Raw genomic sequence first — 20,020 nt, forward strand, 5'->3', positions numbered from 1 at the left:
TTTAATTCACAAAGTTTTCATTTAATCTTTTTAAATACTACAATCAAGTTGGAGAAAAGACAAATTTATCAAAATTTGCTTCAATGAAAAAGTTTTAACAATATGGAAATGTTAGTAAATTATACACTTAGAATCTTTTCCTGTGTATACACTTTGTTTTTTTTTAAATAATGTTTAGTTTTTTAAACACATATAGAACAGAATCACACAGCAGTGCCTCTTTCGAGATTTTGTTTGATTTCTGCTGTATATTTTCCATAGAAACGCTCGAGTTTCTTGTTAAATTTCATGTTACGTTCATTAATGTAATTAATATCTTCATCATCATTATAACGACGTCGTCTACTAAATTTCTGGTGTCTTTCAATCTGTTTATCTAAGTCTTGCACCATATTATCAATACTTTCTTTGCTGTCTTCTTGTATGCCATGAATAATTGTGTCCTTTGTAGGATAAAATGCATCACCCATCTTTGCTTTTTCTCTCTGATAAGCGTCCATATTTGGTTTCATTTTCTTGGTTTGTCTTTCATACTGACGAACAGCTGCCTCTTCGTAGTTTGAAAATCCAGGATCAGGGTTCTTTTTTTTCTTTAAACGATCCCATTTAGCTGCTTCTTCAGCAGTCACATCAAGCAATTTCATTCGCTTGTAATCTACTCCTTTGGCTTCTGCCTCTTGCTTTCTTTCCTCCTGTTCAATGAAGTACTGAGCCCATTTGTTTTTCTTTTCATAATTTGCAGGAAGTTTTGCTCGACGATCTTCTTCCACAACTTCATCATAGTTGAGCTTACGAGACTCTTTTCGTCTGAACTGCAGTTCTTTAAATTTTTGCAGACGATCCTGCATCGTCATTGTGGAGCTTTCTCCCATATTTTCTATTCAAATATCAGGCTAATTATTGATTAGAAACGTTTTTAACGTATTTTCGAAGATCTGTTCTGTTCGTCGTTTAGGCTTGTCTATTGTTGACAAACAAAAGGAAATGAAAGCTGCCAACGTTAAGTGTTGCATTATTATATAACAATTACGGTCACGAGTAAAATTCTCATAAAAAGGACATTCTCACTGCATTCTGTTTCCGTAAATGAACGCATGCACATGCAAGTGCTCTAGAAGCGCGAAGACGTAGAAGAATTATAATTCAACAAATTCGATAAGCGATATGGCTCTTCATTTAATCAACTTCACGTTATTTAGCATTGTAACTTATGTGGAGAGACTTTTTTCTTGTTTAACTCGCCATTTTGCTTATAAATGATCATCTGGAGCTGACGTCATAGGTGCCCATATGTGTGGATATCCTTGATCTTCTTCCTGAGGGAAAAGTATAAAAACGATAATTAAAAGGATGATTCTGTTCCTTCTCTTGAAAGTTTTCATTTTTTTTAAATATGTAAAACTATAGCAGTGGACTGATCGTTAAGACACGGTTCCCATCAGATCACCGAAGTCAAGCATCACTGGTTGCGGGTGGGTGACCACTTGGATCAGTCTGCATAGAGACCGAGGGTGTGCGGTATTGGTCCTCGTTAAACTGTGCTACCGTAAAGTGCTCGACTTCGCGTGCAGGTTGTCGGGCTACCGAAGCGGAGGCGCCACCCCCTCTGTAGAGGATCAAAATTGTGATGGCATGTCTTCGGATCATCCTCCGGGATGTTTCCCAGACCGTTGCCAATAGCCCATTGTGCAGCTCTAGTGCGACGTAAATGAACAACAACAACAAATAAACTTAAAAAATTTGAGCATATTTTGTTACAAATTCTGCTTCGAAGGTTACAATTGGATCGAATTTATATTTTTAATAAGATAATATGAAATCGAAATTTTGGATCCTGATTTGACTAATAACTTTTCAACGTACTCGACTTCATTTTAAATCCACGCGTTATTTGGATAATATTCTTTTTCTTTTGGCAGTTATTGCTATTTTCTCAATGTTTCTAAAACACGGATATTATTACGACTCACGAAATTCGAATCACGCATGTGATTAATCATTTCTTGACGCTACGATACCTCTGTTTCTTTCGATCGAACTTCTAGCAAAGTTGCTTCTTATTTTCACACGGTTTTTAAAAACCTCGATTTTGTTATTCCATATTATATACTTCATACTATTTCCATATTATATTATTATCACAAGTAATCACGTATTTGAGTAATTACTTCTTGAAATGAATAACATCTTTTTCCGTTGATAATCACTTTTTACATCTGAGTAATCAACCTTTAAATCGTGGATTCACGCTGAATCTATGCAGTGTTTTGACCTCTTTTTCGGCAGTTACTGTTGTTGATTGTCAAATTTTTTTTCAAATACGAATATAAACGCGACATATCTCATATGTTCTCGATATAATCCACAAATATCTAATATGAATTGCGCATCTGAGTATCAGCGATAATTCTATCAATTTCTCTAAATCTATTCAAGTGCATCAAAAAGTGATAACTCAAATGTACGATTCAAAATTTTCGCCATGTTTTTGTGTTCAAAAGCTCTCGCAGGCCGTATATCAATAATCGATGGACCGCAGGTTGTGCCACCCTAGTGTACCTAACCTAGCGTGTCACCCCCTGGTGTCTAAGATGGGTACTCTGCCAGACATTCGTCTGGAGCTGTGGCGGTGACTATGGAAACGAGGTATGATAATTTCAAGTAGGGGTGCAGGATCCCTTTTCAGGACTGGTTTCGGCGAGAAAAGAGATCTCTTTCATTGAAGCTACCCTCCCTAAATTGTCCTCTTCTTGTTTCCATAGCACCAGACTGCCGTAGACTTAGTGGTTGTGTGAGTACCTGTCTTAGACAAACAGCAACCCATTTGCTTTAATAAAAAAACTATGTTGTTGCTAATATTTCTATTACATGTTAATTTTTTCCACATATATATTACTGATTTAATGATTAGTCATCTCAATACAAAGTCCCTGAATAGTTTATAAGGAATTTTCACCTAAGATAAATAATTTTATGACACTATAATGCCAACTAAAGTTTCATCGAAAACTAAAGCATGTTTTTGATTAATGCTTAATTAAATAGATATTTACGACAACCCATTATCAATAGTTTTCATCAGTGTTCAGGGCCTGACTATATAATAAGAAATTCTACATTTCAGAAAGTGCTAATAAATTTTATCATTTGCAAAATTTTATATTTTTAAAAATTTCTTGTAGAATAAATCATATTAAAAAATTATAGTACATAATTTGCTAATGCTAAAAAGACACATTTCTCTTGGCAAGCCCTTTGTCATGATGGAGAACTGGCCCCATGGAATCCAATCCATACTTGTCTTATGTAGAGCATAAAGATTATATCTTTAATATAATAAAATAGTTGCTTAAAAAAGTGAAATACTTTTGAATAATTTTGCAAAAAAAATTTATGCCTAAACATTACTGTTTACACACATTGGCCACTTATCATCATAATTCATTAAATCCATATTGACTCATTATAACCTCCATAGAAAAAGAAAATCATTTAACTGATATTTGTGCGTTTAAAGTAAAATATTATAGATAAAATAACATAAAAAATATATTTAAAATCTATGCTAAAAATTTAAAGTATATATTAATTACATTATATTTCATTTTTTAAATCGGAGCACAAAAATCGATAACAATTTAAATCATATCTTGAAGGAATATGTTTTAGAGTTTATCCTATTTTACTGTGTTTTAGAATTTAGTCACCATACAGGTATATTGTTCAAGAAATAAATAATTGCTGAAAGCATATGCTAAAACTCTTCGTTGTCTAGAATTTATAGAATGCAAAAGACGTGAAATCAACCAAACAAAGAGTTTAAAAAAAAAAACTTTTTTCTACTTCTTATGACTGTCAAACATAAATTTGGTAAATAATTAAATCTTAAAAATATATATATGAATTTTCAGTACAATCTCAGCAAAATTTGAGAGTATTTATTTTATTAACAAACTGTGTATATATATACATATATATCAGGAAAAAAATGCAATAATAAAATAAATTGCAAGCTCAAAATAAAACAGCATTAAAATTTACTGAAATATTACAAATTGATTTTCCAAACATGCAATAATTTGTCGTAAAAAGAACAAGAAGCAACAAAATTGCTTTTGTTCGAACTTGAGTTAAATTCCTTCAATGGATCGTCATTCTGAGCATTCAGCCAACACCAATCAACTCCATAGGCCAAAGATTCATGTTTTTTATAGTCACTTATAATGTTCAAACTATCACCTAAAAATAAAAATATATTCTACTTTAAATCTAATAATGAAAAAGTAATATTTACATCATTATATTTATAGTAGCAATTTTTGTAAAAAAAGGCAAAGCATTCCCACAACAGCTTGTTGTGGGTATGGGTTGTCATGAAAGGTGAGGCTTTACAATTTTGTGGTAAACAGCGTGACTGTAGTATTGTGTTTTTGCATCCCAACTAGCTGGTATCCATTGATCTGAAGCAGGGTGGGCTACAAGCCGTCATTGAGGACTAGCAAATATTGTAGTTGTCTAACCAACTCCTTGTGAACTTCAAGCAATATTACATGACTAAACATTAAATACTAAGAGAAGAGGAAAAAATTAAATTTTTCTCCTTTAACTCAGAATTTTCATTTAATGGATTTTAATTCCCCTTGTTGTTAAGAGTTGCTGTGGATTAACTGCAAGATATTAATATGTTTTCTGTTTATGATTATACATCTAAACCATAACTAATTTCAGAAAACCAGATTAAAATCATTGATTGAAAATAAAATTTTGTCAATTTATTTCTTTTCATGTATAACAACTACAGGAAAAATAATAAGCTGTAGCTTATAAAATTTCAGACATTTTACATGTATAATATACGGTAAATAGATGGAAATTATTTTAATTGTTCTGTTCTATAAATAATGTTTTCATAAGCTTTTTTTTTCTAAACTTCCTGAATAATTAAATAAATAAAAATAATGATAAGAAGTAGATAACACTAAAATACTATTAGAACCTATTTTTATTGTTGGTTTTATAGTGCTAAGTAGATTGCAGGTTAAAATACAACTTTCTAAGTACTTGATTGCTGGAACATTAACATTCTTTGCATTAGGGAACTCAAACTTATCAAATTCTTGATTAGTTACAGACATTATTTATATTCAGAATTTTAGGTTGGCAGCTTGCAAAATAAGTATAATATAAAATTTTCTTAAGTCATCTCAAGGTTTATGAATTAAAATAATACCGATTATATTAATGATTTATTTTATTGAAAATAATAGTAAATGAAATTATAATTTAGTTTTTAAAAAGCAAAAAATATGGTACATATATTTTTACATTACATGTGTTATAAAGGCATTTTTCTTGAAAGAAACATGCATGGAATAACATCGAAAGCATTTTGAATTGGAATAAAGCTTACTTGTTACAGACAAAACGTGAAATCCATTGTGCATTGAGGCTGACAGTAAATAATCTGGATTGTAGGGATGCCATTTTAATCTCCACACACCACCTCCGACTAATACTTCAGAGAGTGGGGATTTTATTGATCTTGTGTCCCACAAGAATATATTTTCATCATAGCTAAAGAGAGAAATATTAATTTCAAAATATCAAAAAACTTTAAAGATTATTTGGTACTTATGTGTTTCAATATACCTTAAAAAATCACCAAAATAGTGATTTCAGAGATGCTAATTAATTGTGGTAATAGGTACTATTTGTACTGTGGTAATAGAGAACCAATGCAGACTCCAACTGCTATGGAGTCTCCATAGTTTAAGAAAATATTTTTTCTAGTGTTAAAGAATTTTGTATTTTGTCTACTATTAAACACCAATTTAAACATTTACATATGAGGTCATTTAGACCAGTGCTCCCCAACCTTTTTATCACAGCGGACCAGTTATTGTTTGGTAATTTTACCACGGCCTGCTGAAGGTAGAAGGGATGTTGATTGTTTATATTTTAGATTATTTTGTATTTAATAACTTCAATTTAATTGTAATTCAAAATGCCTCCAAAATAAAATACGATTATGTGTGCAGTATTGGTGTGGATTTAGGTGACATCCCTCAGCTCTTTTTTAAACAAACATAAATAAATTAAATAAAATTATGATTCAATAAAACTCCATAAACAAAATAAAAGATAAACTATATAAACATGGTAATCTAACAAACAAATATCTATATAACACTGAATGGAGTTGCAAGGCAGCGTAGCGATCGCAGTCATTAATAATTGAACACAGCTCAAAGTACTTTAAAGTAATAATTTAAAACTAGCTAACTGTGTAATATAAAACAACTTAAAATTCAATAATATCGGTTTCCAGGAGGATAAAAAAGGAACTAAAGATATAGGTACCTTCCAGTTACCAACAAATGTTCTCTTTTTGTGCTCTTTGATATTGCAGTCACACCCATAGAATGCCTAAACAGAGTGATTTGTTATTAATGCTACTATTGTTTTAATTGAGAGCAAAAAAATAAAAATAATAATAAATGTTACTCTACAACATAGTCACATTAATAAAGGTACAATTTTGGATACAAAATAATGCATTTTCACACAATGCAAAACTGAGAAACACATTTTTTAATTAATAAAAATAGGTAAAGTAGGATGTACAAAAGAATAATGTTAACTAACTGATACTAAATGGTTGAATGTAGGTTCAAATTACAATTAATCACAAATTTTAAACATTGAAAGCAAAGTAGTTAACATTTGACATCAATGCTAAAACAAAATGTGGCTTATTATAACAATTCAAATTAAATTTTAAAATAAAACTCGTGCTCAATATTCCAATACTCCTCAAAAGTTTAGATAGAAGTTTTATAATATTTTATATGCTAATACCTTTTATTAACAAAAATACTAGATGATAAACTTCTTAAATCCCATCCTTTAAAACAGCAATCATCTCCACCTAAAAAATACATATTTTGTAAGGAAAATATCAAGTTACTATTATATATAGTATACACAAGAAAATATCAAATTACAGTTTGATACATTATACAGCCATATTATTTCATTAAATAAACCTAAATTACCTGAAAATAACATATGAGGTTGGGCATAATCGAATGCACAAATCCAAGATTCAAAATTGTGTGCCTTCCAACGATTTAGCAAGAGTAAACTACTATCTTTAAGCGTCAGATAGTTCAAACTTCCTAAAGTATCTGAAGCAATAATATTCCTAAAATTGATAATTGATTATATACATACAAAACATTTTTAATATATTTTGAAACAAGAAGTTATAAATAGCAGGGTGGTGTTTCAAAAATATAGAAACAGAAGAAAAATTTATTAAACACAAAGGCAGGGAGAGATATGTCCTGCAAAAATGTTGCTAATTAGATTAAGAAGAAAGTGCTTGTTCTTGGAAAGGGTTTTATATCTTTGTGAACAATATTAAAATATTAATAGACCTTAGTAATGTGAGACTGGTCACTTTCCCATGCTATAGAAAGCCACATCATGTTTTCTAAGCAAATTAAATGAAAAGCACAACACTCTTTGTGGGAAAGATTTTAATAGATGGCACTATGCACATTTGATATAAGCTCTGTTTATATTAATATACAATTATTTTAACATCACATAATATTCCTCTCTCTGAAATTTTTTTTTACCAATAGGCTAGCCTATTGGTGAGAATTTCCCTAGTAACACTGTCAACGTCCAAATTAAAATAATTAAATTTTGTTTGTTGTCCAAATGATAGCTATATAATCATAGCTTATATTTGTTTTTTAATGTGTAAGCATTGCAAAACAAAGAGAAAGAATTACAAAAATGACATTTATATAAATGCAGTTAAATATTTCACTACAATGTTCAAGACAATTCTATGACAGCTAATAAAATAATGTAAATATTTTCTTTTCTCGTTGAGAAGTTCTAAAAAAAAAATTGCATGAAATTTTACATTTTTTTTTAAAACTATTATTATAGGTACAATAATTTGTTTTGACCAAAAAATAGACGACTAATAAAAATTTTCTAAGAGTTGTTTATTTAGTAAATGAAAGCTTGAATTGAATAATAAAATCAGTTGGCATTTTTTCAAAATGCATGTATACACACAATAAATAGGCTTATGCAGACAAACTAGCAGATGAAAAGAATAAATTATATTCAAAATTAAAGTATTGTATTTGAAGTAGCTCCTGCGAAAATTTCGAAATAGGATAAACTTTATTTTAACATAACTTTTGTTTCCAATTTTGAAAAGCAATAATAACAAGTACATTTTTAGACAAACTTGATACAGTAAAAAATATTTAAAATAAACTAAAAAGTTTGCACAATTATATAGATTAACAAATAAAGAAAAAGAAATTTATATGTGATTAAAAACATTTTGTGTAAAGAACATTAAATGAACCTCATTTTAATTACTTGAAACAAGTTCTATACATCATAAAATTTTCAAAACTTACATTTCTGATTCACAGGACCGATCTATAGATAAAACCATGTTTTTTGTGTTTTTCTCAAGAGTTTGGCAACTTTCTAGTTTAAGTGAAACAGAGTTTTCCTCATCCACTAATTTCAGTAATAAAACCTGGCCACTACTACAGGCTACAATCAGATATGCACAATTTCCATAGAGCTGTGGACACCATTTCATATCCAAGACTCCACAGGAATCATATGAATAAATTTTTCTTAGAGTAACATTTTCTTCTTTACATAAGAGCCGATATAAGGTTACACCTCCTTTACGAGTTTGAGTTTCATCTGATTTCACTTCAGTCTACGAAAAAAAAAACTTTTCTTTTTATAAAATTAGCAGCCATTTATGATTGACTTTTGAAATAAAAATGAAGTAATATAGAAATAATTATAATATTGTGAAGTAATATACAACAATTAGTGTAATGCAATAAATAATATATAATTAATTTACAATACATAGAGTGTAGCAAAACTAGTGGACCAGAGAGTAAAGGGTGATAGAATTAGTCAAAACAAACAATCGTCTTCAATGTGGGGTCGATAAAGAGAGGCCAATCAGCGAGAGGGTGTCTGTTGAGATAAATTATTAGGGGGACCGGTAAGAAATGTCGTTTTGGCTCATTAAATATCCGTTAGTCTTAAAAACCAATTCATTTTTTTTCATCCGGGATTGAAAGGCTGTTGCTAACATGAATAACATTATTGACGAAAAATAATATCTTGATAACAAATATCAAATGCACCGAAACGATATTATTTTCCGGCCCCCCTAATACTCAGACAGTGTCTCATAATGTCTAATCTTAAGTTATAATGTCTCTAAAAATGCTTGACCACCACTAACTCAGTATTTACAATTAGTTAAACAAAGTATTAATCCAAAGAGTTTAGAATTGCACAAAAACTTTTAAACTGGTTATGTCTCATTGTGCATTAAAAGATGTTTTAATGCATGCTAAGTTTGACAACATAATTCATACCTTTTGATTTTTTTAAAATTTGTTATACCATTATACTTTTTTTAAAAAAAAAATTATTTCAATTAGCTTCCATGGTTTTCAAAGTTGTTCTATTATTCGAGGATTACAACTGGTTACCGTCTCAATTTTTAAAAAAAAAATTATGCATAGTTAAAAAAATGCTATATTTTCTGTAAATGCAATGTTCGATTCGATTTGAAATAGTATCACATTTTTTATTTAATATTTTATAACCGTCGTTGAACAGTCGACCCAATTTCAGGTTTACGACTACTAATGTTCCACTCCGTAGCCTTTTAATTTGAAGCAATCCAGAAGACAAGGAAACTCCTGTATCAGAACCCCCAGAGGTATGATTTGTTATGAGAACAGGGGGGGGGGCTTTGTAACTCTACAAATTTAATGTGCCTCAGTCACCAGTAACTACATGGGGAGTCATCGGCCGACAGAGATCGAACTCACGCCCTTTTGGATATGGGCCCAGTGCCAGGCTATTCCGGCCCTAGTATCACATGTTGTAACATTTCTGTGCCCGGGGACTTTCATGCTATTAAGATGGCCCTGCTTATGAAACGCCAGTCAGGTCATTATAGAACACTGGCACTTAAAGTATTAATGAAACATCTCTAAAGCAGGATTTAGTGAAATGCAAAAAATTCTGCATGGTTCAATATATAGCTGATGTGTAGCCTGTATCGCACCTAGTTGTCAAATGTTTGAGTAATTATTGCGAAGTTTTAATAATAAAAAATTATTTGTGCTTTTAATGTTTGTCTTGATTGTATTTTCCATTTTCAACATGCAGGTGCTCTCTCTCTCTCTGGGCTCGTCTTTTGTTTATTAATCCCAGATTGTACACTAAAAAGTAATTTGTTGTTCGGGAATCTTTCACAGTTGTGAGCATTAGTTACGTAGCACCCCATATATGTAAAATCAATAATAAATAAATAAAATAGTTTCACTTGCAAATTTTGATTTATATTTTTTGCGTAAGATGTTTACTTACATATATAATTTCAGCATGAATTATAAAAGGTAAAAATGATACAAATTATTTATAAGATGAAAAAGATGTTAGTATGACAAAGAAATTGATGAAACAAAGTTAAAACCACTTCAGGTAAGGATTGTTATATTTTTAATAGCATTTCAAGAAACTTACAATGTAACATTGGAAACTATTAAGGTATTATTTTCAGTTCATACATGTAGGTTGATATTTATAGTAGCATTTTAAATGTAGTTCGCATCAAATTTAAGGCAACTACAAGTAATTGACAATTGATCAGAAAAAGAAAAGAACAAATTAATATATCAATTAATCAAATCTCATAGAAAAATTTAACTAGCATTATAATTATTTTATGTAGTTAATAAATAATTAAATAGAAAAAATGAAAAGTGAATTTCTACAGATAAGTTTAAAATATTTGCATGATTTAGTTTTAAAATCTCTTCTTTAAAGTCATTCATAAACAATCCAATTAATGGTTTTTAAATAAAACTATTCAGTTATAAAGAAAAATGTTTCATTAAAAACTTCATTTATATATAGTGAGCAAGCATCAATTATAAATAAAAAAATTACTGTAATTAAAATAGCTAATTATTTTATGAAAAAAATAATCAAAATTTACTAACTTCTTCTAATTGATAAGTTCCACATGCTAAATAATCTGCATATTTACTAAAAGGACACCATTCCACAGAATCAGCATAAAATTCAGTTGTATCATTATAAAGGAATTCAGTTTCATAGCACTTTTTACTAGAGCCATCCATTGCTAAGCATATAACCTAAAAATAAAAACTAAATATCAAACTAATATTTTTTTAAAATCATGTTTCGTTTTTAGATAATTTAAGGTCAATCATACCACTGCTATAAAAGGAAGTTAAATATTGACACTGTAATAGTTACTAAAGTTATAACTGTCATAGTACATGGGGCAAATATTTTAATTTTCCTTGTGAAACTTGATCTTTTTCATTGATTAACATGAAAAAAAAAGTGTTCTACTGCTCAGGAAACTAACGAGGTTTTACCCTAAGCTAAGTCTAGGCTGATGTTAATAAGTGCTTAAAAACCATTGGATATACGCATATACAAATTTAAAAGTATAAAAATATACATAAAAAGTTAGTGATCATATAATATATAATATTTCATAGATAATTAATAAAATTTATAGAAAATAAACTAGAGTTATGTTTACAAACAAATTTCAACTATACTAATAATTAATGTAGACTTTACTTACAAATAGTGAGAGTACTTCCTTCAAATTATGTTGAATACTAGACAGTTGGTTAGCTGATTAAAATAATTTAATGTACATCATTCGTTTCAAGAATTAACCCTTCATTATGTGAATAATTTGGTTGTTAAGAGAGGTGGTTGTACCCAGAATTTTCAATATTTCCCAAAACAATTAACCCACAAATATAAATATTAAAATTCTCCATTAAAAAAAACAAACATTCTGTACTGTATTGTGCATGAGCCATTCTACCGACATATCCTTTAAAATTGAAAAGGTTTTAAAAAATGAATTACTTTCGGATTGTTTTATTTTAAATCAGTGGTTAAAGTATCTGTAAAGAAAGCATTGTAAAATAAATACTATAATATATTCATTATAAAAAATAAATACTCTCCAAATTGGTTGCGAAAAAATCTACTAGTTTTCAACTGTTGTGTTGTCGTTGTAAGTTTATTGTTGCGCTGAATGACTCTCTTCTGAATTAATGCTTGAAAAGAATAAAAATTTATTTGATCAATATTTTTTCATGTTGTAAGGGAAAATCAAGGGGGTTGATAATCGGTCGCCTAATATAAGACTTCATAACATTACGATTGAGTGAAAAATCGGAGCATAAAAAGTGTTGTAGAAGAAGATTTCTCATAGAAGTTTCAATGTATATACATAATTTCTCCATCTGTGTTAATTAGAAAAATAATTAATAACATCATTGTTTTAGGTATAAAAAATATTGAATTATAAAGGCTTTTAGATCCACCCTATCTACAGAAAGTATGATAAATAGTTACCCTAAAACAGAGAGCTCAATGATGAGACACTGCAATAAATTGAAATGTACATTGCAGAACAATAGCTGCAGAATAATTTATGTTCAGAGCAAGCTATGGTCATAGAGAAATCTGCCCCTAATTTATATTTAGTGTAATATTGGGATTTAAATTAATTACATATAATATTAGTGCAAAGGAGTAAAGTTCCCGGTCCAAGAAATTTTTAGTCTTGATAATACTTATTCTCAATACATCTCTGTTTTCAACACAATTGCAAATGCTGTAAAAGTAAATTACCACGTCATGACAAAGATTTCATGTGTTATTAATAATTTGACTATCACAAATTAAGGTTTCAAAATAAAACTATAATTTAAAATTAAATGGTAATAAATTAACTAGTGAAGCTTTTTATTTTTTATGTATATCCACAAAACATTTTTAATTATCAAAGCTTTATTGCAGAGCATAAGATATAGTTTTGATCCTAGAAATAGCTAATAGAACATTTTTTAAATTAAATATTCTAAAATGTAAATACATAAGTAAGGTTCTATGTATTAATGAGTTTTGTGATTTTGAGAAAAAAAGAAACTCATTCGTTAAAAAAAACTACTTTATTTAAAATGTCAAAATACCATAATATGTAAACACAGGACAGATTATATTTTTATTAAAAAAAGCAATTGGAATAAGTAATAATAATAGGTTGATTAGCAAATAGCACTATAGACTTAGTGATTTGTATATTGCTTTTTAAATATAAGTAATAAATATTAACAGATGATTAAAAGCAATGATTTAAAAATGAGAGAAAAAATATAATTAACAGAATACCCAGATTAATACAATCTGTGAAAATTTATCATAATTAAAACAATAAATGAAACATATTAGGAGTAAATAGAAAACACTGAAGCATTGGGTAGGAAAATATAGGTCAAATATATTTGAACAAAGTATCATGTGTGTCACCCACACAACTTTTCATGAAATTTTTTTTTTAACATAACTAAATTAGTATCCTGACTAAACACCTGTTAAAGAGCAGGGGTCTGTCCAGGGCAAATTTACTACCGTTTAGCAGTACCTTCACAAATTCAACTTCAGGAAAAACAATAGTTTCACAAAATACTTTTTCTTAAAATTTTATTTTTGTATCCCGTAAGAAACGATGAATCCATATATTTACCATATTTTTTTTGCTGATTTTTTAATTACAATTTTTAATTTTACACAAATTATGTCTAAATTCTCACAAAATAGGTACCTCTTAGAAAAACCTAGACAGATCCCTGAAGAGTGATTGTAATTTAGAAGAAACTGCTCATAAATGGATTAGCTAAAAACTGGTAATATTGCTCAAAGAAGAAAAAACACGCAAGATTTCTTCCTTACGTGTTCAATTGTAGTGCTTTGTGATTGTGATTCTTTAATATGAATAACAACTTTTGATATCAAACATTGCATACAGAAATATATTTTTTTAAAACTTATAATAAAATCCTTCTTTTTGTTTCTGCATTTATTTTAATCATACAAAAATTAAAGATTTGTTTAATCAAGATCAAAATAAACTTCAAAATCATAAAATTCAAAAAATAGTAATCTAATAAGGAAAAAGGTTTTTTCAACATATTAAAATTTACGTTCAAGCAACTAAAACTAATTGTCATTAATTGTAAGTTGCTAACTTAAACTGACAGCACAATGTTTCAGAAAGTGATGATTTATGTTGCTTGATAATGAACATGAAGATAATCCCAAGAATATGAATATGATTACCTGATAAAAAAAAGTTATCAATTTTATAATTAAAAGACAGTAATCTTGAAAATAGTAATAAAAAAAATATATTTATGCACTATAAAATTTCTCCTCGGTGTACACTTTACTTAAATGCCTAATAAATTCCATCTGAAAAAATCAATATCTTTCAACAAATATTCAGATTATTTTTAAAATACATGAGTCAAAAATGTATTTATATAACACCGGGTGTTGTTCAATTAGATCATATAGCATATCAATAAAATAGCAGAATTTCACATCAGAATTATCATAAATTTCCTCAAAATAAGAAAAGCACAACTATGTTTAACAATCGTGTTTTAGAAATAATAAGTAGAAGATTCAAAGTCTAACATTTTTCATAGGAATTAAAGTAATTCATTAAACACACAAAGGTTAATTTAATAAATATCATATGAACTATTATTTATAAACTTAATTTTTGTATTAATATTACAGAAGAGTGCAGCGAAATTTAAGGAAAAAAACTAAACTTTTCTAAAGGTGAAATTTTTTTAATAAAAATGTTTCTTAGTATTGTTTTCAGATAGGTACTTAACAATTTTAAACCACAAAACCCAAAGACATATTACTGATTAAATAAAAATTCACATATTTTTTGACAAAAACATTCTCAATTTTGAATTATTCTCAAGAATAGCTTATCATTATATTGCCCCAAGTTCTTCATTTCAGAAACATTCTCTTAAATAGAAAATTTGCAATTGAAACAAAACAAAGTAGATGATATTTATATATATATATAAAAAAACAGGGTCCAATATCTTGAATTAATTTTTAGAATATCATACAAATAAAATAAGTTACATTTTTTTTCATTGTTCAGAAGAGATAAAAATGAAGATGTATTTTTCCCAATTTAGTCCATATTATAATACATATAGTTGCATAGATCGTTAAAAAAAAGTACTGAAGTCAAGTGCTTGATTGCCTTATAAATAATAATGAACAGTATCAAGATCTAGCATTTCTCTCAGTTTCCATTAAGCACTCTCTTACTAGAATACGAGCATGGATTATACCACGTTTTAGTCTTTCGGCGGAACTCCTACTTCCAGCATATGTAGGACGTATGTCTTTACCCAATTCTTCAATGATTGCAAGAAGTTGGGAATACTTTGGCTTTGGTTGTTGACGTGAAGATCCCGATCCACTTGTCTGAGGTGCGGGATAACAAGACGTGGATGTAACAAGAGCAATGTCATCATTTTTGTCATTACGTGGAGTACCCGGATTACTTGGCAATGGAGTTCCTGGATTACTCTGAGCAGGGGAATCAATCGAATGATTGTCATCATCCATTTTCTTCAGATTACTCTGTAATAAAGATGAAAACATAAGAAAATCTAAAATAACAAAATATTGCTATCTTTAGTTAAAAATAAATAAAATAATAATAATCATGGACCCCGAGCCAAAAATCATTTGATGATTCAGCTGCATTCCCAGATAATAAGCTCAAGTAGTTTTACAATATATATTTATGGATGCTGTTGAATTTCCGATAACATGAAAAATTTATTATAACGAGGAACATTCATTATTGTATTTTAATTATAAAAATAAATAGTGCATAACCAAATTAGCTAAATAAAATATATCAGCCAGACACAAATTATCTGTATTTGTAGAAACATCAAGAAACTAAAAGCACAAAAATTTATTTTTATTTTAAACCAAAAAAATTTAAAAGACTGAAAAAAAAAGACTATTATTCAGAAACTAAAAGACTACTGGAATATGGAATTTGCATTAACCGTTTTTACTTTCTAGATAAGCTAATACTTATTTTATTTCATAACTGTTGCTGAACAGCTAACCCAATTTTTGGGTTTAGGATTACCAATGTTTTTCAGCGGATTTGGATACCTTTCCCTCAAAATATAAAAAGAATCTGGAAAATATGGTTCCCTTAAAATAAATTTTATCTTTAATCTATTTCACCATATCTCAATAATTTTTTTAGTTAATAGAAAAATTATTGGACACGATTATAAAATTCTTTCATCTAACAAACATGCCAAGAAGAAAAAAAAATTTATTCATACCTTATAATCATCATACTTTATAACAGTAAAAAAATATTGAGTTGCAAGTGTAAGGTATATAAATTCTTTTACTTCATATAGAGTATAATTTTATGAGGCAAAACACTAAATTTTAATGGAGTTTTTCCTGAGAAATCTTATTTTAAATATGTATGACTAAAGGTAAATTGTTCTAAGTCAGGGGTCCGCAATCTATTGAAATGGAAGAGCCAAAAATTACAAAATTTCCCAGTTTTTAAAGAGCCACTAAAAAATTTTGATTTAATATTACAGTATTTGCTTACAAATACTTTGATTTTATTTTTAATTTAAAATAAATGGCTTTAAATACAGAATAATATTTATTCATATAAAAACACAAATATAGATAGTTATATCAATGGGAGCATTGGCTCTGCAGGCCTTTTAAAAGTCTGGCTTATAACTTGTTTTAAGTTTCAAGCACAACTCTAGATTTTTATTTGTGAGTTGAATTCTAACTTGACTCTTTATTATACTCATGAAAGAAAAAGCTTGCTCTCACGAATATGTCGACCCGAAGATCGTCAGCACTTCATATGCAAACTTCTTCACCTCACAATAGCCATATAAGATCATTCCATGCATCAAATATGAAGGCTTTAACTCGCGAAATTTCCTTTAGAGCTGTCCACTTGTGCTAGGCGATGTGCATGCATTTCAGGACCTCCAACTTGCTTTTGGGTTCTGTGAACTTCACTAGTCTTTGGTTTTCAAATCCATCAATTGCATTAAAAGGGATCTAGCCACAATTCCAAACATTTCAATGTCAATCTCATTTGCATTTGTGTAGAGGATTTGCAATGAACGAGAGAGTACTTTTGTTTGTTTTTAATTTCTTGAATCTCTCAGCGAATCCATCCTTCATGTTTTTTAAGGCGATGCTGAAGTAATTCGTATCAATAGTCGAATTGGTCCCATTACAATATTGCTTCAGATTTTTTAAATGATGTAATTTATCACTCACCATGTCTTCAACAAAAAGAAGTCTTTTTTTTTAAACAAACATCAGGCATGAAAGTGGACAAAAATAAAAAAGCTGAACTTTTACAATGCAGGCCCCTGGGAGGAGAAGGGGGGGAGTGCTCTATATGATACTGAGATTTATAAAAGCAACTTTTAACTATGCTGGGATATTTTTATTTAATATTTAAAGTGGCAGAAGTATTTCGACAGTTAACTTTAAATTTTTCTTAAATATAATTTTAAAATTGTGACCACTACTATATTAAAAAAAAATTAAGCAAGGAAGGCACGACTATTAAATTACTTACTAATGAAAAATATACCACATCCTTACAGAAAACTTACTTCTACTTCTTTCAAGAATCACGATATTGCATTTTAAAATAGCGTGAATATGAATCACGATATTGCATTTTAAAATCGTGTGAATATGAATCGCGATTTTGGATTTCAAAATCGCGTGAATATGAATCGCGGTATTGGATTTAAAAATTTCGTGAATATGAATCGTGCGGTTGGATTTTAAAATCGCATGAATATGAATCGTGCGGTTGGATTTTAAAATCGTGTGAATATGAATTGCGATTTTGGATTTTAAAATCACGTGAATATGAATCTCGCTGTTGGATTTTAAAAACACAAAAATACTAATTGCGATATTGAACTTTTAAATCGCGTAATTAAGAATCGTGATGCATAATTTTTACATCACGTGAATACTAATCGTAATGAGTAATTTTTAAATAGCGTACAAATAAGAAAAACAATACTTGATATTACAACTGTGTGATAACGAATCGTAATATTGGATTTAAAAATGAGTGAATATGAACTGCAATGTTGGATTTTAAACTCACGAGAATACAAATTGCGATGTTGGGTTTTAAAAAACGCTTAAATACAAATCGCAATATTGGATTTTTAAATTGAGTGAATAGGAATTGCTAGTACGGCTTTTAAATCAGTTAAATACGAAAATCGATGATAGATATTAAAATCGTCGTATTAAAAACCGCGATTTTAGCAGATTCCGGGGCAGTTCCTAATATTTAAAATTCCGAAAATCAGCCAAACAAAACAAATCAAATATCGGCGGTCGGAAACGAAACGCTTAGACTCCTTTCCACTCTATAGCGGAAGTCGCGGTAATCCGACTATCGTTCGGGAGGCTTGGGTTCTCTAATTGGATTCCCCAAAAATTTTAGTTTTTGGAACATGGTCGGAAATTTTAAAAATTGGGAGAAAAAAGCGGATTTCCGCTTTTTCGCGGAAGTCTTTCATCCCTGAAACATACTCCTTCTAACAAGGCGTAGGCTTGGTTGCCCTTTCCTTGCAGATTTAGATTTCATTCATTTAGTTTCACTGTGGCAATTAACATTTGTAATTAACAATTATAAAAATAGAAGTAATTACTAAAATTAGGCACATAAAATATGTATATATATACATACATATTATTTTTTTAAGAGTTTTGATAATAAATCAAAAATGCTTTTATATAGAACTGGAGAGCTCTAACTCTACGTCAAAAGAGCTGCAAGAGAATAAAATTTAAAATATCTCTTGCTTCTTTTTGCAATAAAAAGGGTTGAACAAACAGATACAGGTTATCATAGCACAAAATACAAATACAGAAAATACAAATAAATAGAAAATAATAATTCCTGCAATAAACAGGCAACAAATTAAACAACTACATACCATTTTAGAACTTTTCAGCAAAATCTATTTCTACTAATTTTCTCACAAGCAAGCTAACCTGTAAATACGCAAACGTATACTACATCACTACTGAACTAAATTGGTCCTTAATATTACATACTTGACCATTTCACAATACATACTTCTGTTTAAGGGCTTTTGTAATGGCCTTTAATACCTGCTTAGTAACATAAATGAAGTTTAAAAAAAAGTGTTTAATGAGAACACTTGAAACAAACATTATTGTTATTTATTTTAAACATAATTTAATTAAAATAAAGAGCACCTTGCAGCTAAAAATATTTTGGACAATTTCTGAATCAACAGTAGGTTACAAAATACACAATCTGCAATAAGTCTAAACAAGCATTTTAAACTTATTTTAACTTTAACATTGTAATCACTATTATTAAACAGTAATTTTTGTATTAACTCTCACAAAATTTCACGGCATTAAAGATTTACTCAGTTTAAATTTCGGGCAAGAAGTTTTTATTCTCGTGATAAACATTATTTTATTGTAGCCTTAAAAAAAGAATAGATAAAATTGGGGGAAAAATTAAATTTAGGGGATGAATTTAGGTCTTTCCTACTTGTAATCTGAATGTTAGTAATTACACTGAAAAGGTCATTTTAGGGATAATATTCGAAACATAAGAAAAAAAATCTGAATTTATATGCAGTTTCACTAAATTAACATGCATTCATACAAACTTATTTAGGAAGGCATTTTTAAATTGGTAATCTGATATAAATACTGAAAGGAAATTATTGTCATATTCAATACATTTTATGAACAGTATCTTGATATTTACCTTTGTCGAAAGGTTCGTAAATATATTACTTGATTAAGCTTTGGTCGGAGCTATGCAATTAAAAATGCCAATTAAACTTACACCAACTTTTTCAGATCGTGATTGTTTACAACAAAACCATTAATAACCATAACCGTGACTATATCAGTTTACGTTGCCAAATATATCTTAAAT

General features: G+C 28.9%; 3 protein-coding genes across 4 annotated transcripts; all 3 read right to left on the reverse strand.

Moving 5' to 3' along the window:
• Positions 1-1,009, reverse strand: LOC107443589 (pre-mRNA-splicing factor SYF2). The gene has a single exon (XM_016057508.4). The coding sequence runs from the start codon at positions 870-872 to the stop codon at positions 204-206; it is 669 nt and encodes a 222-aa protein (XP_015912994.1). The 5' UTR covers positions 873-1,009; the 3' UTR covers positions 1-203.
• A 2,909-nt stretch (positions 1,010-3,918) lies between these two features.
• LOC107443583 (diphthine methyltransferase) lies at positions 3,919-19,976 on the reverse strand. Of its 2 annotated transcripts, none has more exons than XM_016057499.4 (8): positions 19,847-19,976; positions 11,094-11,249; positions 8,454-8,770; positions 7,056-7,204; positions 6,859-6,928; positions 6,361-6,426; positions 5,411-5,574; positions 3,919-4,239 (listed from the first exon to the last, which is right to left on the reverse strand). In XM_016057499.4, exons 2-8 carry the CDS (start codon positions 11,232-11,234, stop codon positions 4,049-4,051), a joined length of 1,098 nt encoding a protein of 365 aa, XP_015912985.2. In that variant the 5' UTR covers positions 11,235-11,249; positions 19,847-19,976; the 3' UTR covers positions 3,919-4,048. The 2 variants fall into 2 exon arrangements, with proteins under 2 accessions (XP_015912985.2, XP_042899272.1); XM_043043338.2 differs by lacking the exon at positions 19,847-19,976 and adding an exon at positions 11,330-11,351.
• LOC107443584 (cyclin-dependent kinase 2-associated protein 1) lies at positions 15,253-16,933 on the reverse strand. Its single transcript, XM_043043370.2, has 2 exons — positions 16,925-16,933; positions 15,253-15,615 (listed from the first exon to the last, which is right to left on the reverse strand). Exons 1-2 carry the CDS (start codon positions 16,931-16,933, stop codon positions 15,253-15,255), a joined length of 372 nt encoding a protein of 123 aa, XP_042899304.2.
• Positions 19,977-20,020: the final 44 nt, after the last annotated feature.

This window comes from Parasteatoda tepidariorum, chromosome 10 (assembly GCF_043381705.1).
Source record: "Parasteatoda tepidariorum isolate YZ-2023 chromosome 10, CAS_Ptep_4.0, whole genome shotgun sequence".
In the NCBI taxonomy this organism is placed as follows: domain Eukaryota; kingdom Metazoa; phylum Arthropoda; class Arachnida; order Araneae; family Theridiidae; genus Parasteatoda; species Parasteatoda tepidariorum.

Coding starts and splice junctions, on each gene's coding strand:
- LOC107443589 (XM_016057508.4), bottom strand. CDS start 872: ATGGGAGAAAGCTCCACAATGACGATGCAGGATCGTCTGCAAAAATTT.
- LOC107443583 (XM_016057499.4), bottom strand. CDS start 11,234: ATGGATGGCTCTAGTAAAAAGTGCTATGAAACTGAATTCCTTTATAAT. Junction 7,205..8,453: donor CGGTCCTGTGAATCAGAAAT/GTAAGTTTTGAA, acceptor TATCAATTTTAG/GAATATTATTGCTTCAGATA. Junction 4,240..5,410: donor TCACGTTTTGTCTGTAACAA/GTAAGCTTTATT, acceptor TTTTATTTTTAG/GTGATAGTTTGAACATTATA.